Source organism: Onychostoma macrolepis, chromosome 05 (genome assembly GCF_012432095.1).
Source record: "Onychostoma macrolepis isolate SWU-2019 chromosome 05, ASM1243209v1, whole genome shotgun sequence".
Lineage (NCBI taxonomy): Eukaryota > Metazoa > Chordata > Actinopteri > Cypriniformes > Cyprinidae > Onychostoma > Onychostoma macrolepis.
Genome location: NC_081159.1, coordinates 5,391,963 through 5,408,639, shown reverse-complemented (window position 1 = coordinate 5,408,639; position 16,677 = coordinate 5,391,963). Strand labels below are relative to the sequence as shown.

General features: G+C 36.8%; 3 protein-coding genes across 12 annotated transcripts in view; 2 read left to right on the top strand and 1 right to left on the bottom strand.

The window, feature by feature from the left end:
- Positions 1-5,717, top strand: part of arhgef9a (Cdc42 guanine nucleotide exchange factor (GEF) 9a) — a 32,159-nt gene extending 26,442 nt beyond the window's left edge. For all 8 annotated transcript variants that reach the window (XM_058775150.1, XM_058775148.1, XM_058775147.1 and 5 more), the window contains 4 exons: positions 126-257; positions 1,647-1,890; positions 2,101-2,169; positions 3,329-5,717. In XM_058775150.1, the coding sequence (XP_058631133.1) occupies positions 126-257; positions 1,647-1,890; positions 2,101-2,169; positions 3,329-3,501 (618 nt within the window). In that variant the 3' untranslated portion in view covers positions 3,502-5,717. The remainder of the gene's footprint in view (positions 1-125; positions 258-1,646; positions 1,891-2,100; positions 2,170-3,328) is intronic.
- Positions 5,718-7,349: 1,632 nt separating this feature from the next.
- Positions 7,350-11,062, bottom strand: LOC131540398 (GRB2-associated-binding protein 3-like). Of its 2 annotated transcripts, XM_058775162.1 has the most exons (5): positions 9,936-11,062; positions 9,728-9,818; positions 9,347-9,431; positions 8,367-8,477; positions 7,350-8,065 (listed from the first exon to the last, which is right to left on the bottom strand). In XM_058775162.1, the coding sequence occupies exons 2-5, from the start codon at positions 9,739-9,741 to the stop codon at positions 7,949-7,951; spliced, it is 327 nt and encodes a 108-aa protein (XP_058631145.1). In that variant the 5' UTR covers positions 9,742-9,818; positions 9,936-11,062; the 3' UTR covers positions 7,350-7,948. The 2 variants fall into 2 exon arrangements, with proteins under 2 accessions (XP_058631145.1, XP_058631144.1); XM_058775161.1 differs by having other exon boundaries at positions 9,728-11,062.
- A 29-nt stretch (positions 11,063-11,091) lies between these two features.
- Positions 11,092-16,677, top strand: part of smarca1 (SWI/SNF related, matrix associated, actin dependent regulator of chromatin, subfamily a, member 1) — a 103,304-nt gene continuing 97,718 nt past the window's right edge. Inside the window, exons 1-2 of one of the 2 annotated variants that reach the window (XM_058775144.1) lie at positions 11,092-11,761; positions 11,907-11,973. In XM_058775144.1, coding sequence (XP_058631127.1) covers positions 11,739-11,761; positions 11,907-11,973 — 90 coding nt within the window. In that variant the 5' untranslated portion in view covers positions 11,092-11,738. The remainder of the gene's footprint in view (positions 11,762-11,906; positions 11,974-16,677) is intronic. The other variant, XM_058775145.1, reaches the window with a different exon arrangement.

Below are 16,677 nucleotides of genomic sequence, written 5' to 3'. Positions count from 1 at the left end.
CATTTTATTTGCATGCAACCTGCACCACAGACTCCATTTGATTTGAGAGCTGCATACTAAGACCTGAGCACATCAGAGCCTCAGTGGTGTCAGATGTAATGATTAATTTGTTATTGTGTGTGCAGGGTGAGGATATTCTGGACAGGAGCTCAGAGCTTGTGTACACTGGGGAGATGTCCTGGATATATCAACCATACGGGCGCAGCCAAACCAGAATCTTCTTCCTATTCGATCATCAGATGGTCCTCTGCAAGAAGGTGAGGAAAGAAATAGGGGACGAAGGCAATAATAACACTGTAAACTCATTTTTTGATAAAGTCCAAAGTTTGAAAGAGTACACTGGAAATATAGAAATGAAGTTATGCAGACAGACAGACAGACAGATATTCAGATAGATAGATATCCTGTTTTTCATTCTTGAGCAGTAGGGATTGATTTTTGAGGGAATGTAGCTGGGAGCTGATGATGTTCTGAGCACATTTGCTGTCACTTTGAGAGCAAAGATGCAGAACCGAACCAGACAGCCACACAGAAGCAAATAACTGATTAAATTCTGGTAGTGTAGCACAACTGAGGGTTTGTGATTTGGATTCCAGCTGGAGGTAGAAGCTTTTTTGTGTTTTAACTGTCCTCCAAACACCCTTAAGCTTAATGCACATGGCCCATTTTTAGTCTCTCCACAAAGGTGCAAAAACAGCTCTCTTCAGCCCCATCTGACATACCCGGACAATTCAGCAACACAAAAACAGAGACCATGAGAACTTGTTTCTCACGAAACATATATGATACATACTGTATATGTAACATATATGATGAACAGACTGCAGTCTTCAGATTTAATTTTATTTGGAGAATATTTTTTTTATTGTACACAACAATCAAAAATGTAGGGTCAGTAAGATTTTTAAATGTTTTTTTTAAAGAAGTCTCTTATGCTTAAGGTTGCATTTAACTGTAATATTGTGAAATGTTTTTACAATTTTAAAAAACTTTTTTCGATTGTAATATGTTTTAAAATGTAATTTATTCCTGTGATGGCAAAGCTGAATTTTTAAAGCCATTACTCCAGTCTTCAGTGTCACATCATTCTGACATGCTAAACATTTCTTATTATTTTCAATGTTACAAACAGCTGTGGTGCATAATATTTTTCTTTCTTTTCTTTGAGGAACAGAAAGTTCAACAGCATTTATTTGCAATAAAAATTATAATTATAAATGTCTTTACCATCACTTCCAATCAACTTGATGCATTTTTGCTGAACAATTATATTAATTTCTTTTTTTTTAAAAACCTTTTTGGCCCCAAACATTTGAACAATATATTTATATACTATATTTACACATTATAGAAACGTATATGCAGACTCAGAGAATAAAAAAATAAATAAAAAATACAATTGGAAAACTATTGTGCATTGTGCAAATATCTTTTGATCATGGCCAGTCAGAGTTGCTCTCACACAGAATACAACCTCCTGGTGTAGCAAATACCTTGATGCGTGTGGAGAGGATAGGAGGAGAAGGACGAGAATGATGTATTGGATGTTTCATGCTGGAACAGAATAATCAATCAATCCGGTTTCATTCTATCAGTAATCTGTCTGGATTACAGACATACCTATAAAGTCTCTTCGCATTCCACAGGATCTCATTCGCCGTGATATTCTCTACTATAAGGGTCGGATTGACATGGATCGATACGAGGTCATTGATGCAATCGATGGCAGAGATGATGATTTTAACGTTAGTGTGAAGAACGCCTTCAAACTGGCCAACAGAGACACGGACGAGATCCATCTGTTCCTGCCCAAAAAGCTGGAGGAGAAAATCCGTTGGCTTCGGGCGTTTCAAGAGGAAAGAAAGATGGTTCAGGAAGATGAGAAGATTGGTGAGTTTAGACATTATTCCTAATGTCGTTTCAAATCTTTATGCTGTTATTTTATTTACACTGAACACAAAATAAGTGTTTTGAAGAATATTTAGGCCAGTTTATTTTTTAGACATTGACCATACAAGTTCATAATCACCACTTTATTCTGTTCTTCACACAAAGCTGTCTAACTTTACACTGAAAATTGTTTTTCTTTTGTCCCTTTAGGGTTTGAAATCTCTCAGTATCAGAAGAGACAAGCTGCCTTGACCGTTAGGAGAGTCACCAAACAGAAAGGTATGAAATCTTGAAACCTGTTCTTAAAGTAGGGCTGTGTGATAAAATGATAACAATTATTATCGCAATATAATTTTCCTCAATAAAACGATAACAAGAGTTCAATAAATGTTTGATATAACGTTTATGCACCAAAAGCGCAACGAAACAGCGCTACTTATTTGAACCGCGCCACACGAACCGTTTAAATGGTAGAGCAGTGCGAGCTCACTAGAGCAGATGCGTTTACTCGCTGATGAGTCTCGGCCAGTCGACACTAAATAGCGCTGTGAGATTCAGTGTGAAGCGCTTGAATTTAGCGAAGAACACAAATGACTCAGTGATTTAAACTAGTTTAAAGCCAGATGAAACAGCACTGACAAACAGGAGAAACACTGCGCAACGAGACAGTCAGAAGACTTTTCAGTCTACAAACGGACATCATTTACCATCAGAACAATTCAGTTTCATTTCATTTTTACAGATGTTACTGTTTTTGATAATGAACATAAATTTACATCTTCATCCTAACTCAAGCTACTACCACTGTCAGCTGAAGCTACTGTCAAACGTGAATTTCTAAGAGATAAAACATATTGTTACATTTAGAATTTTTGCTGTCAAAGTCAGGCAACACAAACCTGTTTCATGATTTGAAACAAGATCACTCATTATTTTGTTAAGGAAAAAAATAACTGGAAAAATGTAAAGAAGTGTTTGTCATGTTCTGACCATAAAGAGTAGTTCAAAATCACAATTAATGGTCTGGTTTCTACAACTTTCACTTAGGAGCATAAATCTGCCTTTAAACTTGAAATAAATAAAGATTTGAAATTTATTGACTGATACGAAAAATTTTATCACCCAGGTATGTTCCTCATGGAATTTAGAACTTCTTAGAAGTTGTTGTGTCTCACTGCTTTAGGCAGAAAAACATTTTTGCATAATATAATTTCCATGCTAATGGACGATAAATTCAACTGTGTTCTGTTGTATTGCTGTTACCATGGGGAAAAAGTGCCTGCTAAGAATTGATACAAATTGTAAGTGCAGTAAATGGTGGTTTTGTCTGGCAGTAAATAATAATAAGTGATGCTGCAGTAATAAGTGATGTTAAACATAGAAAACTGTTGAGTTTATGCATTAATCTTTGCGTATTCCTGTGTGTCCGTCTTCTCAGGTGTGGGCCGGTCGGGCCCCCCAGCGTATCCACCTCCACTGGACCCCATGAACCCCGGGCAGTACCTCCTCCCTGACGGATACGGGCAGGCGGACGGATACGAATATGAGCCCAAACGCAGCACATCACCCTTCTGGCAGAACTTCAGTCGGTTAGCTCCCTTTAAAAAATAGAACACACAACCACCGGGGGTTGGATACACCAGCCTCTGTATACTTGGAAAAGCACTATTCTACTTAAGATACATCAGCGGGACTTGAGGAGGACCGACACACACACACAAACTACAGGAGAGAGGACGGACCTCGCTTTACTGGGGTTTACCAGGCGCATTTCTTTTACTGGGGTTACGGGGACACCTCGCTGGGCTGGCTGCACTGAATACTGTACACGACATGTTGTAATTCACAGAAGAAGAAAAATCACGCGAACGCACACACAAAACATACATTTTATCCCTCAGCACTCTCTCTGTAGAGAGGTTTTAAATTATGAAATATAGTTTCTTCTTCTCTATACGAATTGACGGAAAACAAATTTTCTCCGTTTGAAGCACTAAACCAACGTAATGACTCTTGCTCTCTAGCGCCGCCCTGGTGTTCCTCCGTGCACTGTGACTATTCGGGGCATTCTCTCTCACCCAATCTCTCTTTTTCTCTCTCAATCTCATACTCCACATTATCACGTGTTTTTCCAACAGTTTCAAGTCTGGTCAAAGCTGAAGATTTTTGTTTTCCTGGACAACTTCTCCTTGAATGGAACCTGCTGCACTCTTTAGTTTGTTTTGCATGTGATTCAGTTCATTGCAGGTATTTTTATTTGTGTGACTCTATTCGTACGGGTCTCAAAGAACAGTGGATCACGATCTGCAAATTTATCACACCAGTTGCTTACGCCGATCACGGTATAATGGAAATACGGATACTGGAACAACTTTGACATTCAGAGAAACCTACAGTCAATCAAGATAAAAGTCATTTTGGTTTGCTGGAGCTTTTAGGCACCCTGATAAAAATAAAGACCAGAGAAACCTGAAGAAGGAACTGTTTGTGCTCTGAACATTGGACCTCTGTAGCGTGTTTACGTCAGAGCCTTGTTTATCCTGAGGTCTCGGTCTCGGCTTCACCATTGTTTCCTCTCTCCCGTCATAAGTGCAATCTGACAGAAGACCGGAAAACCTAAAAAAAAAAAAAAAAAAAAAGTAATAATGCCACCTCTGAGCCCTGTCTTGATTTTATGGGGAATGATACCCGGACCAGGACAACTTTAAACCTGCTGATCAACCTCGTAATGACGTGCCAATTCATCTCTAACATGCCAAAATAGTCTGGTTGCCAAATTTTCCTCTTACAGGTGCATTGGCATGTGCGAATGCCAACCCCATGAGCTGGTACCCCGCCATGTGACTTCTCAGGCGAAAATTAAGTCAGTGAAATTTGGTTATCGCTGCTAGGATTAGCATGACATAGAGTTTCAGTTTTTAATTTTTTCTCTTTTTTTTTGGGGTTGTTTTTGGTTCTCTCTCTCTCTATATATACAGTATATATATTTATATTTATTTTTTTCCCAAATTAAAGGGACTTGTGCAAAATTTAATTTATGGTATATTCGCGTTTTGTCTGATAACTTTCAAAGGATAGTATTTAGTCCAATCACAATATTTAAAGTATTGCTATAAAACATTATTTATTCTATTATAGTGTGATTTTCTTTTTTTTCCATCTTGATCCTCTTTCTATATTTTAGAGCTTCTGCTGGAGTGTTAAAGACCCTTTTAGGGCATTAAAAAATGTAAGAGGACAGTATGGAAGAAATATGTCACACATGTGTACTAAGTGCCACATGAAACTATTATTATGTTACAAAGGAAAATATCAGTTTAATATTTTTGATTCGGTGATCTGATTGAAATAACATTATATCATTATTTCATAATAAACTTCATTATGGAGAAAACAGAGTTGAAATTAGTATGTTTCCTCTGGTCTCATTGTATTATTCATTTTATCATCTGTTTGCTAAACGCAGTGATTTTGGTTTCATTTTGAATGTTTTTAGAAGGTAATTCAAATGAACTACAACATAAATGGGTAAATAGCTTATTGAATTCCCAAAGATGAATTCAAATATATAACAGATGTACACTACCATTTAAAAGTGTGAAAGTAAAGACATTTACTAGACATTTTTATATACAATTTTCCATAAACAACTATTTTCAACATTGATAATAATAATAATAATAATAATAATGTGTTTCTTTAGCACCAAATCGGCACAATAGAATGAATTTTGAAGGATCATGTGACACTGAAGAGTGGAGTAATGGATGCTGAAAAATCAGCTTTAACATTACAGGAATAGATTACATTTTAAAATATATCCAAATAGAAAATATGTTTTCAATGATTAAATTTTAAATTATAATATTTTACAATATCGCTGTTTTTTTTCACAAAACTTCTTTCAAAACAAAACAATTGTGTAGGTACAAATTTTATATGTAAAAAGAACAGATTAAAGAAGAGTCTTTGAGGGGTTTTTGTTTTCAGTTTATTGAGCTGAATTGTTTTAAAGTGATTTAATGTGTTCATTATGCATCACAATAATTTACCTGCTGACGGATAAACATCCATTGATTCACACAGGTTAGTAAGGTCTCTGAATTTCGGCAAAACACGCAGACACTCTCTCTCTCTCTCTCTCTTTCAATCAATCAAGCACTCATTCTTTCTCTCTCACTCATGTATTACATTTCTTTGTGAAACATAAAGCATACACTGAAGAATATCAAGATTGGCAGGAAACCGTTGATGTCACAGTGATAGTTTCCCATGAGATTTTTGTGCTCTTGTCAGTTACAGCAAAATCTGACCACCATAAAAGAACAGTGTCATAAGCACAGCATGACATGGCACTAAAAATCTACAACCCAATACAGAAATACATTCGTAATGCCTTATAATCGTGAAAGGTCGATGGGAAAAATACATTCCGATAAATATTGACAGACCTTCATATCCCTGTTAGGTCAATAACTTGACAGTAGTCTTAACATATTCAACATTCAAAGATTCAATCCTAAAAAAGCAAAGGCAGATTTCCATTCAGTTCCTTCATAGTTTAGTTCCAGCGTCCAATCACAGTGTGTGGTTCCAGTGGTTTACAGTGGTCTGACTCTCATCAAACAAATTGTAGTATAAATATGATCTCGAAAGTGTGCAAGATACACATTCATTGGCATAATTGTTTTTTTGTGACACTCTTCGGTGACTGTACACGTCATAAATATTTAACATATCTTAAAGACTTTGTGACACCTTTGAAAACATTATTTCAGAATTCACAAGTAGGCAATGTGACATCTGAGTTTCAAACATCAGCGATGTAAAACAGTGTGCTGTTATATTCAGGGAATTATTTCAAAATAACATCCCAGGGAGTGCAACAAGTTAAACAAATGATTAAGAATTCATGTTAATTTTATAAATAATTCCTGTTATAAAAATGTGTGCTCTGGTAAACAAATTCCTATTCTGTACACGTTCAAGCTTTGGTGACAAATGTTTTTAGATGAGATTCATGCTGTTAGCATTGTTTGGATTTCATTACCCATTCAGGTTTAGAACAAATTTTAGTAGTAGTAAATTAAGGTCGGTGGTTAACGTTATTTCAAGAGAATTCCATGCTTTTCAACAAATTACACACCGTCATCTTAAATATGAATTTCAAAGTGGCTGTGGCTTTGAAAAAACATACACTACTGTTCAAAAGTTTGGGGTCAGTAAGATTTGTTTTCAAAGAATTGAATACTCTTTTTCAGCAAGGATCTATTAAATGGCTCAAAAGTAATGGTAAAGACGTTTGTTACAAAAGATAGATAGAAATAAATGCTGTTCTTTTAAATCATCGTGTTTCTTTCATCAAAGAATCCTGAAAATCCTGATTATGTCACACATTTCCAAATATATTCAAATAGAAAACAGTTACTTAAAATTGTACTAATATCTCATAACGTTTGTATTTTTTGCTCTGTATGTTTGATCAAATGCAGGCTTGGTGGTGAGCCGAAGTGTTTCCTTTCAAAAACATTAAAAATCTTACCAAACCCAAAGTTTTGAAAAATAGTTTGTGTAGCTCACAAATTAGGACTAGAACCTTTATCTTACACATGAACTCACATTCTTTTCTGGTAGTACTTTTTTAGTACTTATTATCAATTTGTTAGCAACTTTTTAAAAAACACCATTCACATATGAGGTATGACTGTGTATAATTTATGTTGTAGATCAAATTAACGTCAACTGCATATTTGATTTTACTCATAAACCAAAACGTGCTACTCTAAAAATTCATAGGAAATGCTAATTATCTTCCCAGTAAAATAACTACAAAACAAAGCTTTATTCTTGAATCATTGTGTTGGAGGTCTTTTATTCTGGAATAATTTCCTGAATTATCTGCCATTTTATTTCTGAAGGTTTCTTATCCAGCTCTGTACTGGCTCCTTTTATAGCAGTGTAAAAAACCAACGTGTACCTGAAATTGACGGAGATGAAAACAAGTCAAGTTTTGAACCATGTAATAATTTAAATGGATTATCCCTCCCCCCAGAAGGCTTTAGGCTTTTGACTGACGGACATCCTTCCACTCCAACTTGGTGTTTTGTAAAGCCTGTGTCTTCTTCTCGTCTACTTGCACGTAATCCACCCTGTACTCGTCTGCCAGCAGCGCTTTCTGAAAACATCCAAAACACAATACCAACAAACAATCAAAACACTGATCCACATGGCCAAAATGCACCAATCCAGCAGGCAGATTCATGCCATGTCATGTTTAGAGCCGAGGGGTTACAGAGCAACAGTAACTGGGACAGGAAATGCTGAGTCACTGTTATCGCTGCCTGAGGATTCATTGTATAAAGCCACAAAAACGATTACTACAAGAGATAGAAGTACCCACTAAAACCCCACAAACTCTCACCAAAAGTTTGTCAGATGCATGTATGAAATTTGGTTCTTAAACAGTTCATGCCTACCTTCTGAACAGGTGAGGGGGAAGCAGAATTAAAGTCAAGTGACAAGTAATCCAGCTGAGAAGGCCTCATCCAGGGAGCAGAATCACAAGCTGGGAACAAGAGCCGAGAGTCCTGAACAAAGGAACACATATACAAATATAACCAAAATGTATATAATACTGACACACATTTTATGTTTTATTATTGTTGTGTTGAGGCGTGGCTCACTCTGTAGCGATCACATCAGATATCACAACAATTATATCGTGTTCAAAACTGTAAGATTGTTTTTAATGTTTTTTTTTTATTTATTATTATTAGATTTAAAAGTATCTTACGTTCACAAAAGCTGCATTTATTAAATAACAAATGCAGTAATGCAATATTGGGAATATTGGGAAATGTTACTATTATTTAAAAGAACTGTTTTCTATTTTAATATATTTAAAAATGTAATTTATTCCTGTGATTGCGAAGCTGAATTAACAGTAGCCAGTAGCTTCAGTCGTATCACATCAATCATTCAAATATGCTGATTCGGTCCTCATTTATTATTATTATTATTATCATTGCTGAAAACAATGCTGCTTAATATTTTTTGTGGATTCTTTGATGAATAAAAAGTAAAAAAAGAACAGCATTTATTTAAAATAGAAATCTTTTGTAACATTATAAATGTCTTTACTGTCACTTTTGATCAATTTAATACATCCTTGCTGAATAGAATTATTATTTTCTTTCAAAAACGAAAAGCTTTTGAATTATAGTGTTTATAGTTGGAATTTAAACATAAACTAACATGCATTTTGCACTGTCTGCTGAATTTGTTCTGAAACAATTTCCATTGTAATTTAGAGATATACTGTTTTGTTTTTGCCTTGTTTTATCATTCTTTTGTTTTATTTTCTCCCTCTGTTGCCCTCTTGCTCTTTCCAATTTCAAGGAGAAACAGAGCAATAAATTATTAACGAGAGAAGACGGGTCAAAGGAAGTCACGTTACCGTTGGCGTGATGCTCCCTTCCTGTTCAGAGCCGTTTAAGCCCCATCCCCGCCGCCTGTCCAAAGGAACAGACTGAAGTGATGTGCTAGAGACAAACAAACCGACACAAAACACAGCAACTTTCAAATACAGTTATACGAATACAAAACAACATCTTACAAATAACATAACATTAGTGTATATGTAAATGAGAATACACTTGTGCAGAGAGGGTCGCAAAGGCAGGAAACAGAGATCAGGTGACTTGAGGAAGAGCAGTGTCAAAACAAACACAGTCTCTTTGTTGAAGATGTAGGACACAGACAGAAGTGGTCGAGAAGAAGAACAGAGTTGCAGAGGATCAGTTTGGGGTCATTTTGGTGTGTAAATATGAGTTCTCACCTGGGTTCTGTCATGGTGCGTGTGAGGGGAACGTGGAAAGGGCATTCAGAAATTGTGGACAGACCCCGCAGGTCTAAAGGAGGCGGTCGAGCTGTAAAAGCAAACACAATACAAAACACTCCTTATCTTTTTCTCTCATGCACACCACACACTCAAACAAACACTTTCACTTTTAATGTGGCATTTCCTTTGTGTGAAGGTGCATGACCTGTAGGAACCCTGCGCCTCCTCTCAAGACACAATGCTTTCTGAGGTTCCTGTTCTGCGTCTCTGACAGTATCATGCTCTTCCTCTCTTGTGCTTTTATCTTGGCAAATTCTCAGTTTAAAAAGAATTTAAATGCCAAAAAGAATCTCTTAAAGAAGTATGCCTCTGTTCAGAATAAAATATGTCTTGGAGTGCCTGAGAAGTGACGTACTGTAATCTGGTGACTGTCTTATATTTATATCAGAGAGTTTCGCAATACACCACATGAGCAAGAGTGATGTCCTCACCCCGAATATCTGCACGACTGCTAATGTGATAGTGATTTTATACAACAGTTCAGTAAAAAAGACGTTAGTATTGTGTTATTTTAGACAAAATATTGTCAGTATCCTCTGTTTTTGCTCAGTTTCACCAGTGAAAACCATTCCAAACGAAGCCACAACAGAACTCTTCGACCTTTCTGAGCAAAAACATAGTTTCGTTGCTAAAGTAATCCACCTTCATAAATGAATCGAGTGAGTCAACGATTCTTCGTCTCCGAATGAATCAGTCGTTTGAACGAATCGGTTAAATGGATGACTGAATAACCAATCAGTGCATTTCAGCCACCAACTGGCGGATCTCGTTTCATATTTAGAGTATTTATTTATTTATTTTTTTAAATCACTTCATATTTCGATTTATTATTATTATATATTTTAAAGCACATTAATGTCCATTTAAAATTGCATTATTTGGGCCTCATGGCAGTTTTTGTAAATATAGGCTACCTAAATGTCCAGATGCAGCTTCTAAAACAACATTATGGCTGCATTGTAGCCTTAAAGGTTTATGAGTAATTAATTCTATTTTGAATCAACATATTTCATTCTGAGGCTACTTTTTGTAATGTCTATTAAATTTTCAAATTTCTCAGCCCAGACTGTCTTTGGGTTACATGGTTACCGCCAGTTTGCCACAAATTAATTTTAGGAGCGAGTCATTAGAATCAACTAGTTCGTTCAAAAATGACTCATTCAGCAACGAATCAATTAGTGAGTTATTTAATTGTTCCCTTAAGAAGCTAATCGCTCAAAACTAGGATTAATTCAAGAACAACGGTGTTTTACTTGGACAAGACAATTGAAGGTAAGGTCACATTTACAGTTGTTCGGTGATTGTTTTTTTTTTCCAAAGGACGGGTATTTTCGCGCGAGAGTCTGTACCGATAGCCTATTAAAAATAAAATTAAATGATTTGTTTTTCTTTTTAAATTACACAGTCGCAATTGGACATTTAATATTCTCTACAATCTCGAGGCCAGACTGCATTAGCAAAACATTAGAAAAACAACTACAAATGTCACATTTGAAATGTGGTTTCTGTGTAACTCACAGATCATGGTCATGAGCTCTGCTGCATCTCATCTTCCTCATATTCATTTTCAACATGCGTCACTCTTCTGTAGGCTACCTCATCTTTTCCATTTCTTTATTTTCGTTTTCAGACGTAGCTAATATCTCCAGTGATGTTACAGTTATTGAAATTGCTTCATGACAGCAGTTCATTATAGCTAACACCAATATATCACATAGCTCTGTTGTGCAAATACCTTTAAAAAATTAAACAAAACAAAAACAAAGAATTCTGAAATAGCAAGGTTCCTAAAACTATGGCATCACATCCTGTCTTTGAGCTAGACATTAGTCACTGGCACGAAATGTGTTTGGAATAGATGCATCTTAATGGCTAAATGTGAATTACATTGTCCAAATGCTGTACATGTAACTGTGCATGGGACATGTAAATCTTATTTCTTATTTAAATGTTTATATTTAAAGGCAGCAGGTCAGTCTCAATAAATAAATGCTAATGCTACAATCCCAAAACTCATGGTTTTAACTTTTTGTAGTACCACATGCTTTGTTGTAAATGAAACTGGTAAACCTTGCATTTTAACCCAGAAACATTTACCCCTTCTTCTTGGTTTAAGGTTGCGGTCGACTGGAGGAGGCTCAAGGTCAGGATTCGAAGGCGAAGGCAGCTCTGTTTTGTCATTGGTGAGTAGGGAGACAGGCAGGGTGGAGGGGCTCATGGGTATGTAGCCGTCTGAAGTCACATCAGAGCAGATGATCGGTGGGGAGGCCATCCGCACATATGAATCCTCAGAGTGGTTTTCAGTAACTGTGGTATTCAGAAATATTGGCTAGAAATAGAGATACAGAGAGAAACACACTGTCACATCTGGTTCCTGGCAGTGAATATTCAAATTGATGTGTATTTACAGTATCTGTTTAACTTTCTCCGGACTCATTTGACTATTTTATATTTGAATATTTCTTTACCAGGTTGAGGCTTAGACGTTTGTTCCAGTTTCTTCCAGCATTTTCAAACTCTACTGAAAACATGAAAGTAAAATATTAAAATATATAACAAATATTGTTGAAATGTTATAATGAGGGGGCGTCTTTGATAACACCGCCCTGCGTCATATTTGCTGAATGAAGTCCAATACTTGTTTCTCACTAATTTTGGGTTCATTTCAAAAATAGTGCCATTTTGCTGTAGCATGTCACACTTTCTCTTAAAATATGTACATTTCGTTGCTTTTTTGCTTACGACAACCATTTTATAAGTTGAAGAAGTCTTGTATTATCCCCTAATCACCAGAAAAACCGCCACAAAGGTATTATTCCTCTGAACCAGGTTACAGCTATTTGTTAAATGTATGACATTTATTTAATGCCTTGTACTGATCTCAAGGAAAGAATTATGGCAAATGACAGAAGAAAATGCAAACATATTTTCTTCTATATCTGTGGGACCTTTACTGCAACAAACGGCAGAAAATGATAGATTTTGTGAATTTGTCTGTATGTGTAGTTTTTTGACATTAAATGGTGCATTTGAAAATTTTCCCACTCATTTGAATACTACTTTTTGTAAAAACAGAAATCAGAAAAAAAAAAAAAAACCCTGAAACTTTTGACATTTGACTGCTTTTGTTATTTTGATAAGTGCATTTGTGAGAAAAAAAAAAAACTTATGTGATGGAACATTTCATGGATTTTTTTAAATCAGCATCATCAAATTAAATAATAGGTCTTTTCTTGCAAATCAGCAGAATTTTTTTTTGTGCATTCTCACCTCTCTTAAAGTGGTCTATTCCTGAAAGTGACGTCCTGCGAGGGAGGAGAGCAGGTTGCATCTGATTACGGCTAGTATCCTCATTACTATGATGATCGGACAGGTGTGTAGGTTTGGGTGGGAGGGGAGGAGGCGTCTGTGGGTCTGATGTACCGTAGAAGGGCCGGTCGAATCTGAAAATGTCCGGTGGCCGGCGTAGAGAGATGGGAGATGAGAGGCAGGACGAAAGGGAGGAGGAGAGAGAGAGCGGGCCACAGGGGGCACTGAATGGGGGCTCAGACACCCCATCCAAAAGGAAGGGGGACGGGGAGGAGTCTATGCGTGGGGTGGGGCTAAACACATCCTCTGTGTACTCAGACGAGCTCTGCTCAAAGGAGCGTTCAGAGTTAGAGATGCTGTCACACCTAGGGAAGGACAAACACACAGAGATAAGCATATACACACACACAAAACAATAACCAAATAATGTTATTTAAAATAAAACTTCTATGGAAAATATTTTTTGTTCAGAGAAAGCATATGGAAAATGTGTGGTGTTGAGTCATAAGTAAACTATTATTTTTTTTTTACACAGGCTTCCTCTGCTGAATGAGTGCTGAATGATTTAGAAATCACACATTTGCATAACAAATTTAAAATTTGCTTTCACATGAACTGTCTTAGAAAGACATAATCTAAATAAACAAGTGTAATGTCACATATTAAGTATGTTAAAAATTAAACTTTTTCTTAAGTCTCTGAAACACCAGTCAACATGAAATGAAATAATATTATTATAAATAATAATAATATTCAGCAAGGATGAATTGGTCAGAAGTGAGGGTAAAGATATTTGTAATGTTACAAAATATTTCTATTTCAAATACAAGCTGTTATTTCTATTCATCAAAGAAAAATTTTAAAAAATGTAAAAAGAAAAAAAGAAAAGGATTTCTCAACAATATTAAGCAGCACAACTGTTTCCAACTGTGATAATAATAAGAAAAGATTCTTAAGCACCAAATCATCAGCATATTAGAATGATTTCTGAAGGATCATATGACATTGAAGACTGGAGTAACTGCTGCTGAAAATTCAACTTTGCCAACACAAGAATGAATGACGTTTTAGAATATACAAAAATATAAAACATAAAAAAACCTGTAATAATATTTCACAATATTACTGTTTTTACTCTATTTGAAAAAAATTAATGCAGTCCTGGTGAGGATTAGAGCTTTCAAAAACGCTGAAAAATCATACCGACCCCAAACTTTTGAACTGTAATATACCTGCATAGTTGTTTCTTTCAGCTATAACCCTCCACAATGATGCCTTAGTATTCAACACAAAATTGCATTACAAAAATCATTGTGCATTTGTATAAAACCATTACGTCCCTACTTTGCATGCAGGTAGCTGAAGATTTTATTTGAATCTAATCACAGTGTGATATGCTGCAGTGACCAAGATTAAAAGATTTCACTGAGGCGAAAAGCGTGAGAGATTTTCTATTCTCATTGATTCTCCCAGTCACCTTTATTAAATCAGATTAAAGGAAAAGCCGATAGTCTGGCGCTACATGGAATGAATCTCATTTCCGTATTGAGATTAACATATAATTATTATTTTTGCAACGTGTGATCATAAGAAACGGGGTGGGCCTTGCCTGACGATGCTCTTCTTGCCGGTTTCACACTGAGAGAGAAAGAGGTAGTCAAGTGGAGGGCTGATCTCTGATTCGCTGGGCCTGTCTAGGACATCGTGGTTTTCGACGGTAACTGTGTCCTGATTGGTCACGAGAGAAACATGAGGAGAGAGTGCTGGAGAGGGCTGCTGGGAAGAGGGAGTGCGATTAAGACTGTCCATTGATTCTGTCAAAAAGAAGAAGAGAGAGAGAAAGAGAGAGATTTGGTTTATACATTATCAATACGTTTCATCTTACATGCCAATAAAATAAGTGCAGTAGCTATACTTCACAAATTCCATTTGTGAAGTACCTTAGCTTTAATTCCAGAAGGTGGCAGACCAAATCACCCCCTTCCAGCCCCCCACACACCACAACCCACCCCACCCACCCACACACACACACACACACACACACACACACACACACACACATCTCTTTCTCTTCCTGTTTATACTCAACAGTGCATTAGCAGTGGGCAGACATTTCTAAACCACTCAGCCCCACAGATGAACACGTGAGGCTCATGCCTGCTACACTCGCTGGAAGCACATGACGCGTTCACGGTTGATTTTTGGGGTGTAATCATTTCTCTTTTTAATAGTAAGCAAAAATATTTTTGGAAGGTGGAACCGAGTTGAAATAATGCAGAAAAAGGTCACTGTGGAAAGTTTTGTGCCGTTTCCATGGTCAAATCTATGTTTGCTTATGAGAAAGAAATTTGAGTGACACATCTCTCATTTTGGGAGTTATTGTTGAGCAGGTTAATTAAATAGGCAATTTGAAATAATCCAAATAGTTTTAATTGCACGTAAACAGCGGTGTCCAGTGGTGATTCAGTGTTTGGACGTCTGATATCTCGCTCAACCTGCTGGTGCTTGAAAGGCATTGTGAGTAATGCTGAGGTAATGTTGTGGGAAAGCAGTTGTAGATAACCGGCTTTTGATCACGTTGCAGCTAGCATGCTAATCTGAGGGGGATTGTGTGGGCTCACGTAAACATTGCTTCTTTGGCAGAGCCTACTATTGGGTGTCCAACACTTGAATAACTGACAATGACTCACAATCTTTCTGGCAGAAGAGAATTCTGAGAGGCACCAGGCATGTGGTTGTATTCATTTCTGTGATCCTATATTTACTGTAAACATCTATAGGATTTTACTTAAATGTGTAGGCCCAAAACGATTTTGCACAGCATTTGTATTGTAGATTTAAGATTTTTGAACCATTTCTTTTATAAGGCTGCAGTGAGACGCCTTTAATTATTATGTAGAGCTGTTTTTACACCTGCAGTCTGAGGTTGCCATGGCAAAGGGATTCAGGAGAACAGAGAAGTAGTTAGCAGTTGTCATGGTGATAGGGGTCAGAGAACAGTACAAATAGAGTAAATGGTTGTCATGGTGACAGGTCAGCGAGAGCAGAGATACAGTGAGTGGTTGTTATGGTGACAGGTCAGTGAGAGTAGGGATACAGTGAGTGGTTGTCATGGTGACGGTCAGTGAGAGTAGGGATACAGTGAGTGGTTGTCATGGTGACGGGCCAGTGAGAGCGGAGATACAATGAGCGGCTGTCATGGTGATGGGTCAGTGAGAGTAGAGATACAGTGAGCGGTCGTTATGGTGACAAGTCAGTGAGAGTAGGGATACAGTGAGCGGTTGTCATGGTGATAGGCGAGAGAGCAGTGAGCGGTTGTCATAGTGATGGGTCAGCAACAGCAGAGGTACAGTGAGTGGTTGTCATGGTGATGGGTCAGTGACAGTAGAAATACAGTAAGCGGTTGTCATTGACAGGTAGAGTGAGGGACACATTGAGACGTTGTTATAGTAAGAGGGAGAGTACATATACAGCAAGTGGTTGTTATGATGACAGGTCAGAGTGACAGAAGAGACATAACAGTGATGTTTAACCTGTGGCCCTGGCAGAAATCAACATTTAAGTTCACAAAAGTTCAC

What these genes read in the sequence shown, in the direction of transcription:
- LOC131540398 (XM_058775161.1), bottom strand. An exon ending in AAGGGAGCATCACGCCAACG is followed by an intron (nt 8,478 to 9,346) that starts GTAACGTGACTT and finishes TCCTTTGTTCAG; the next exon opens with GACTCTCGGCTCTTGTTCCC. An exon ending in CCCCCTCACCTGTTCAGAAG is followed by an intron (nt 8,066 to 8,366) that starts GTAGGCATGAAC and finishes GGATGTTTTCAG; the next exon opens with AAAGCGCTGCTGGCAGACGA.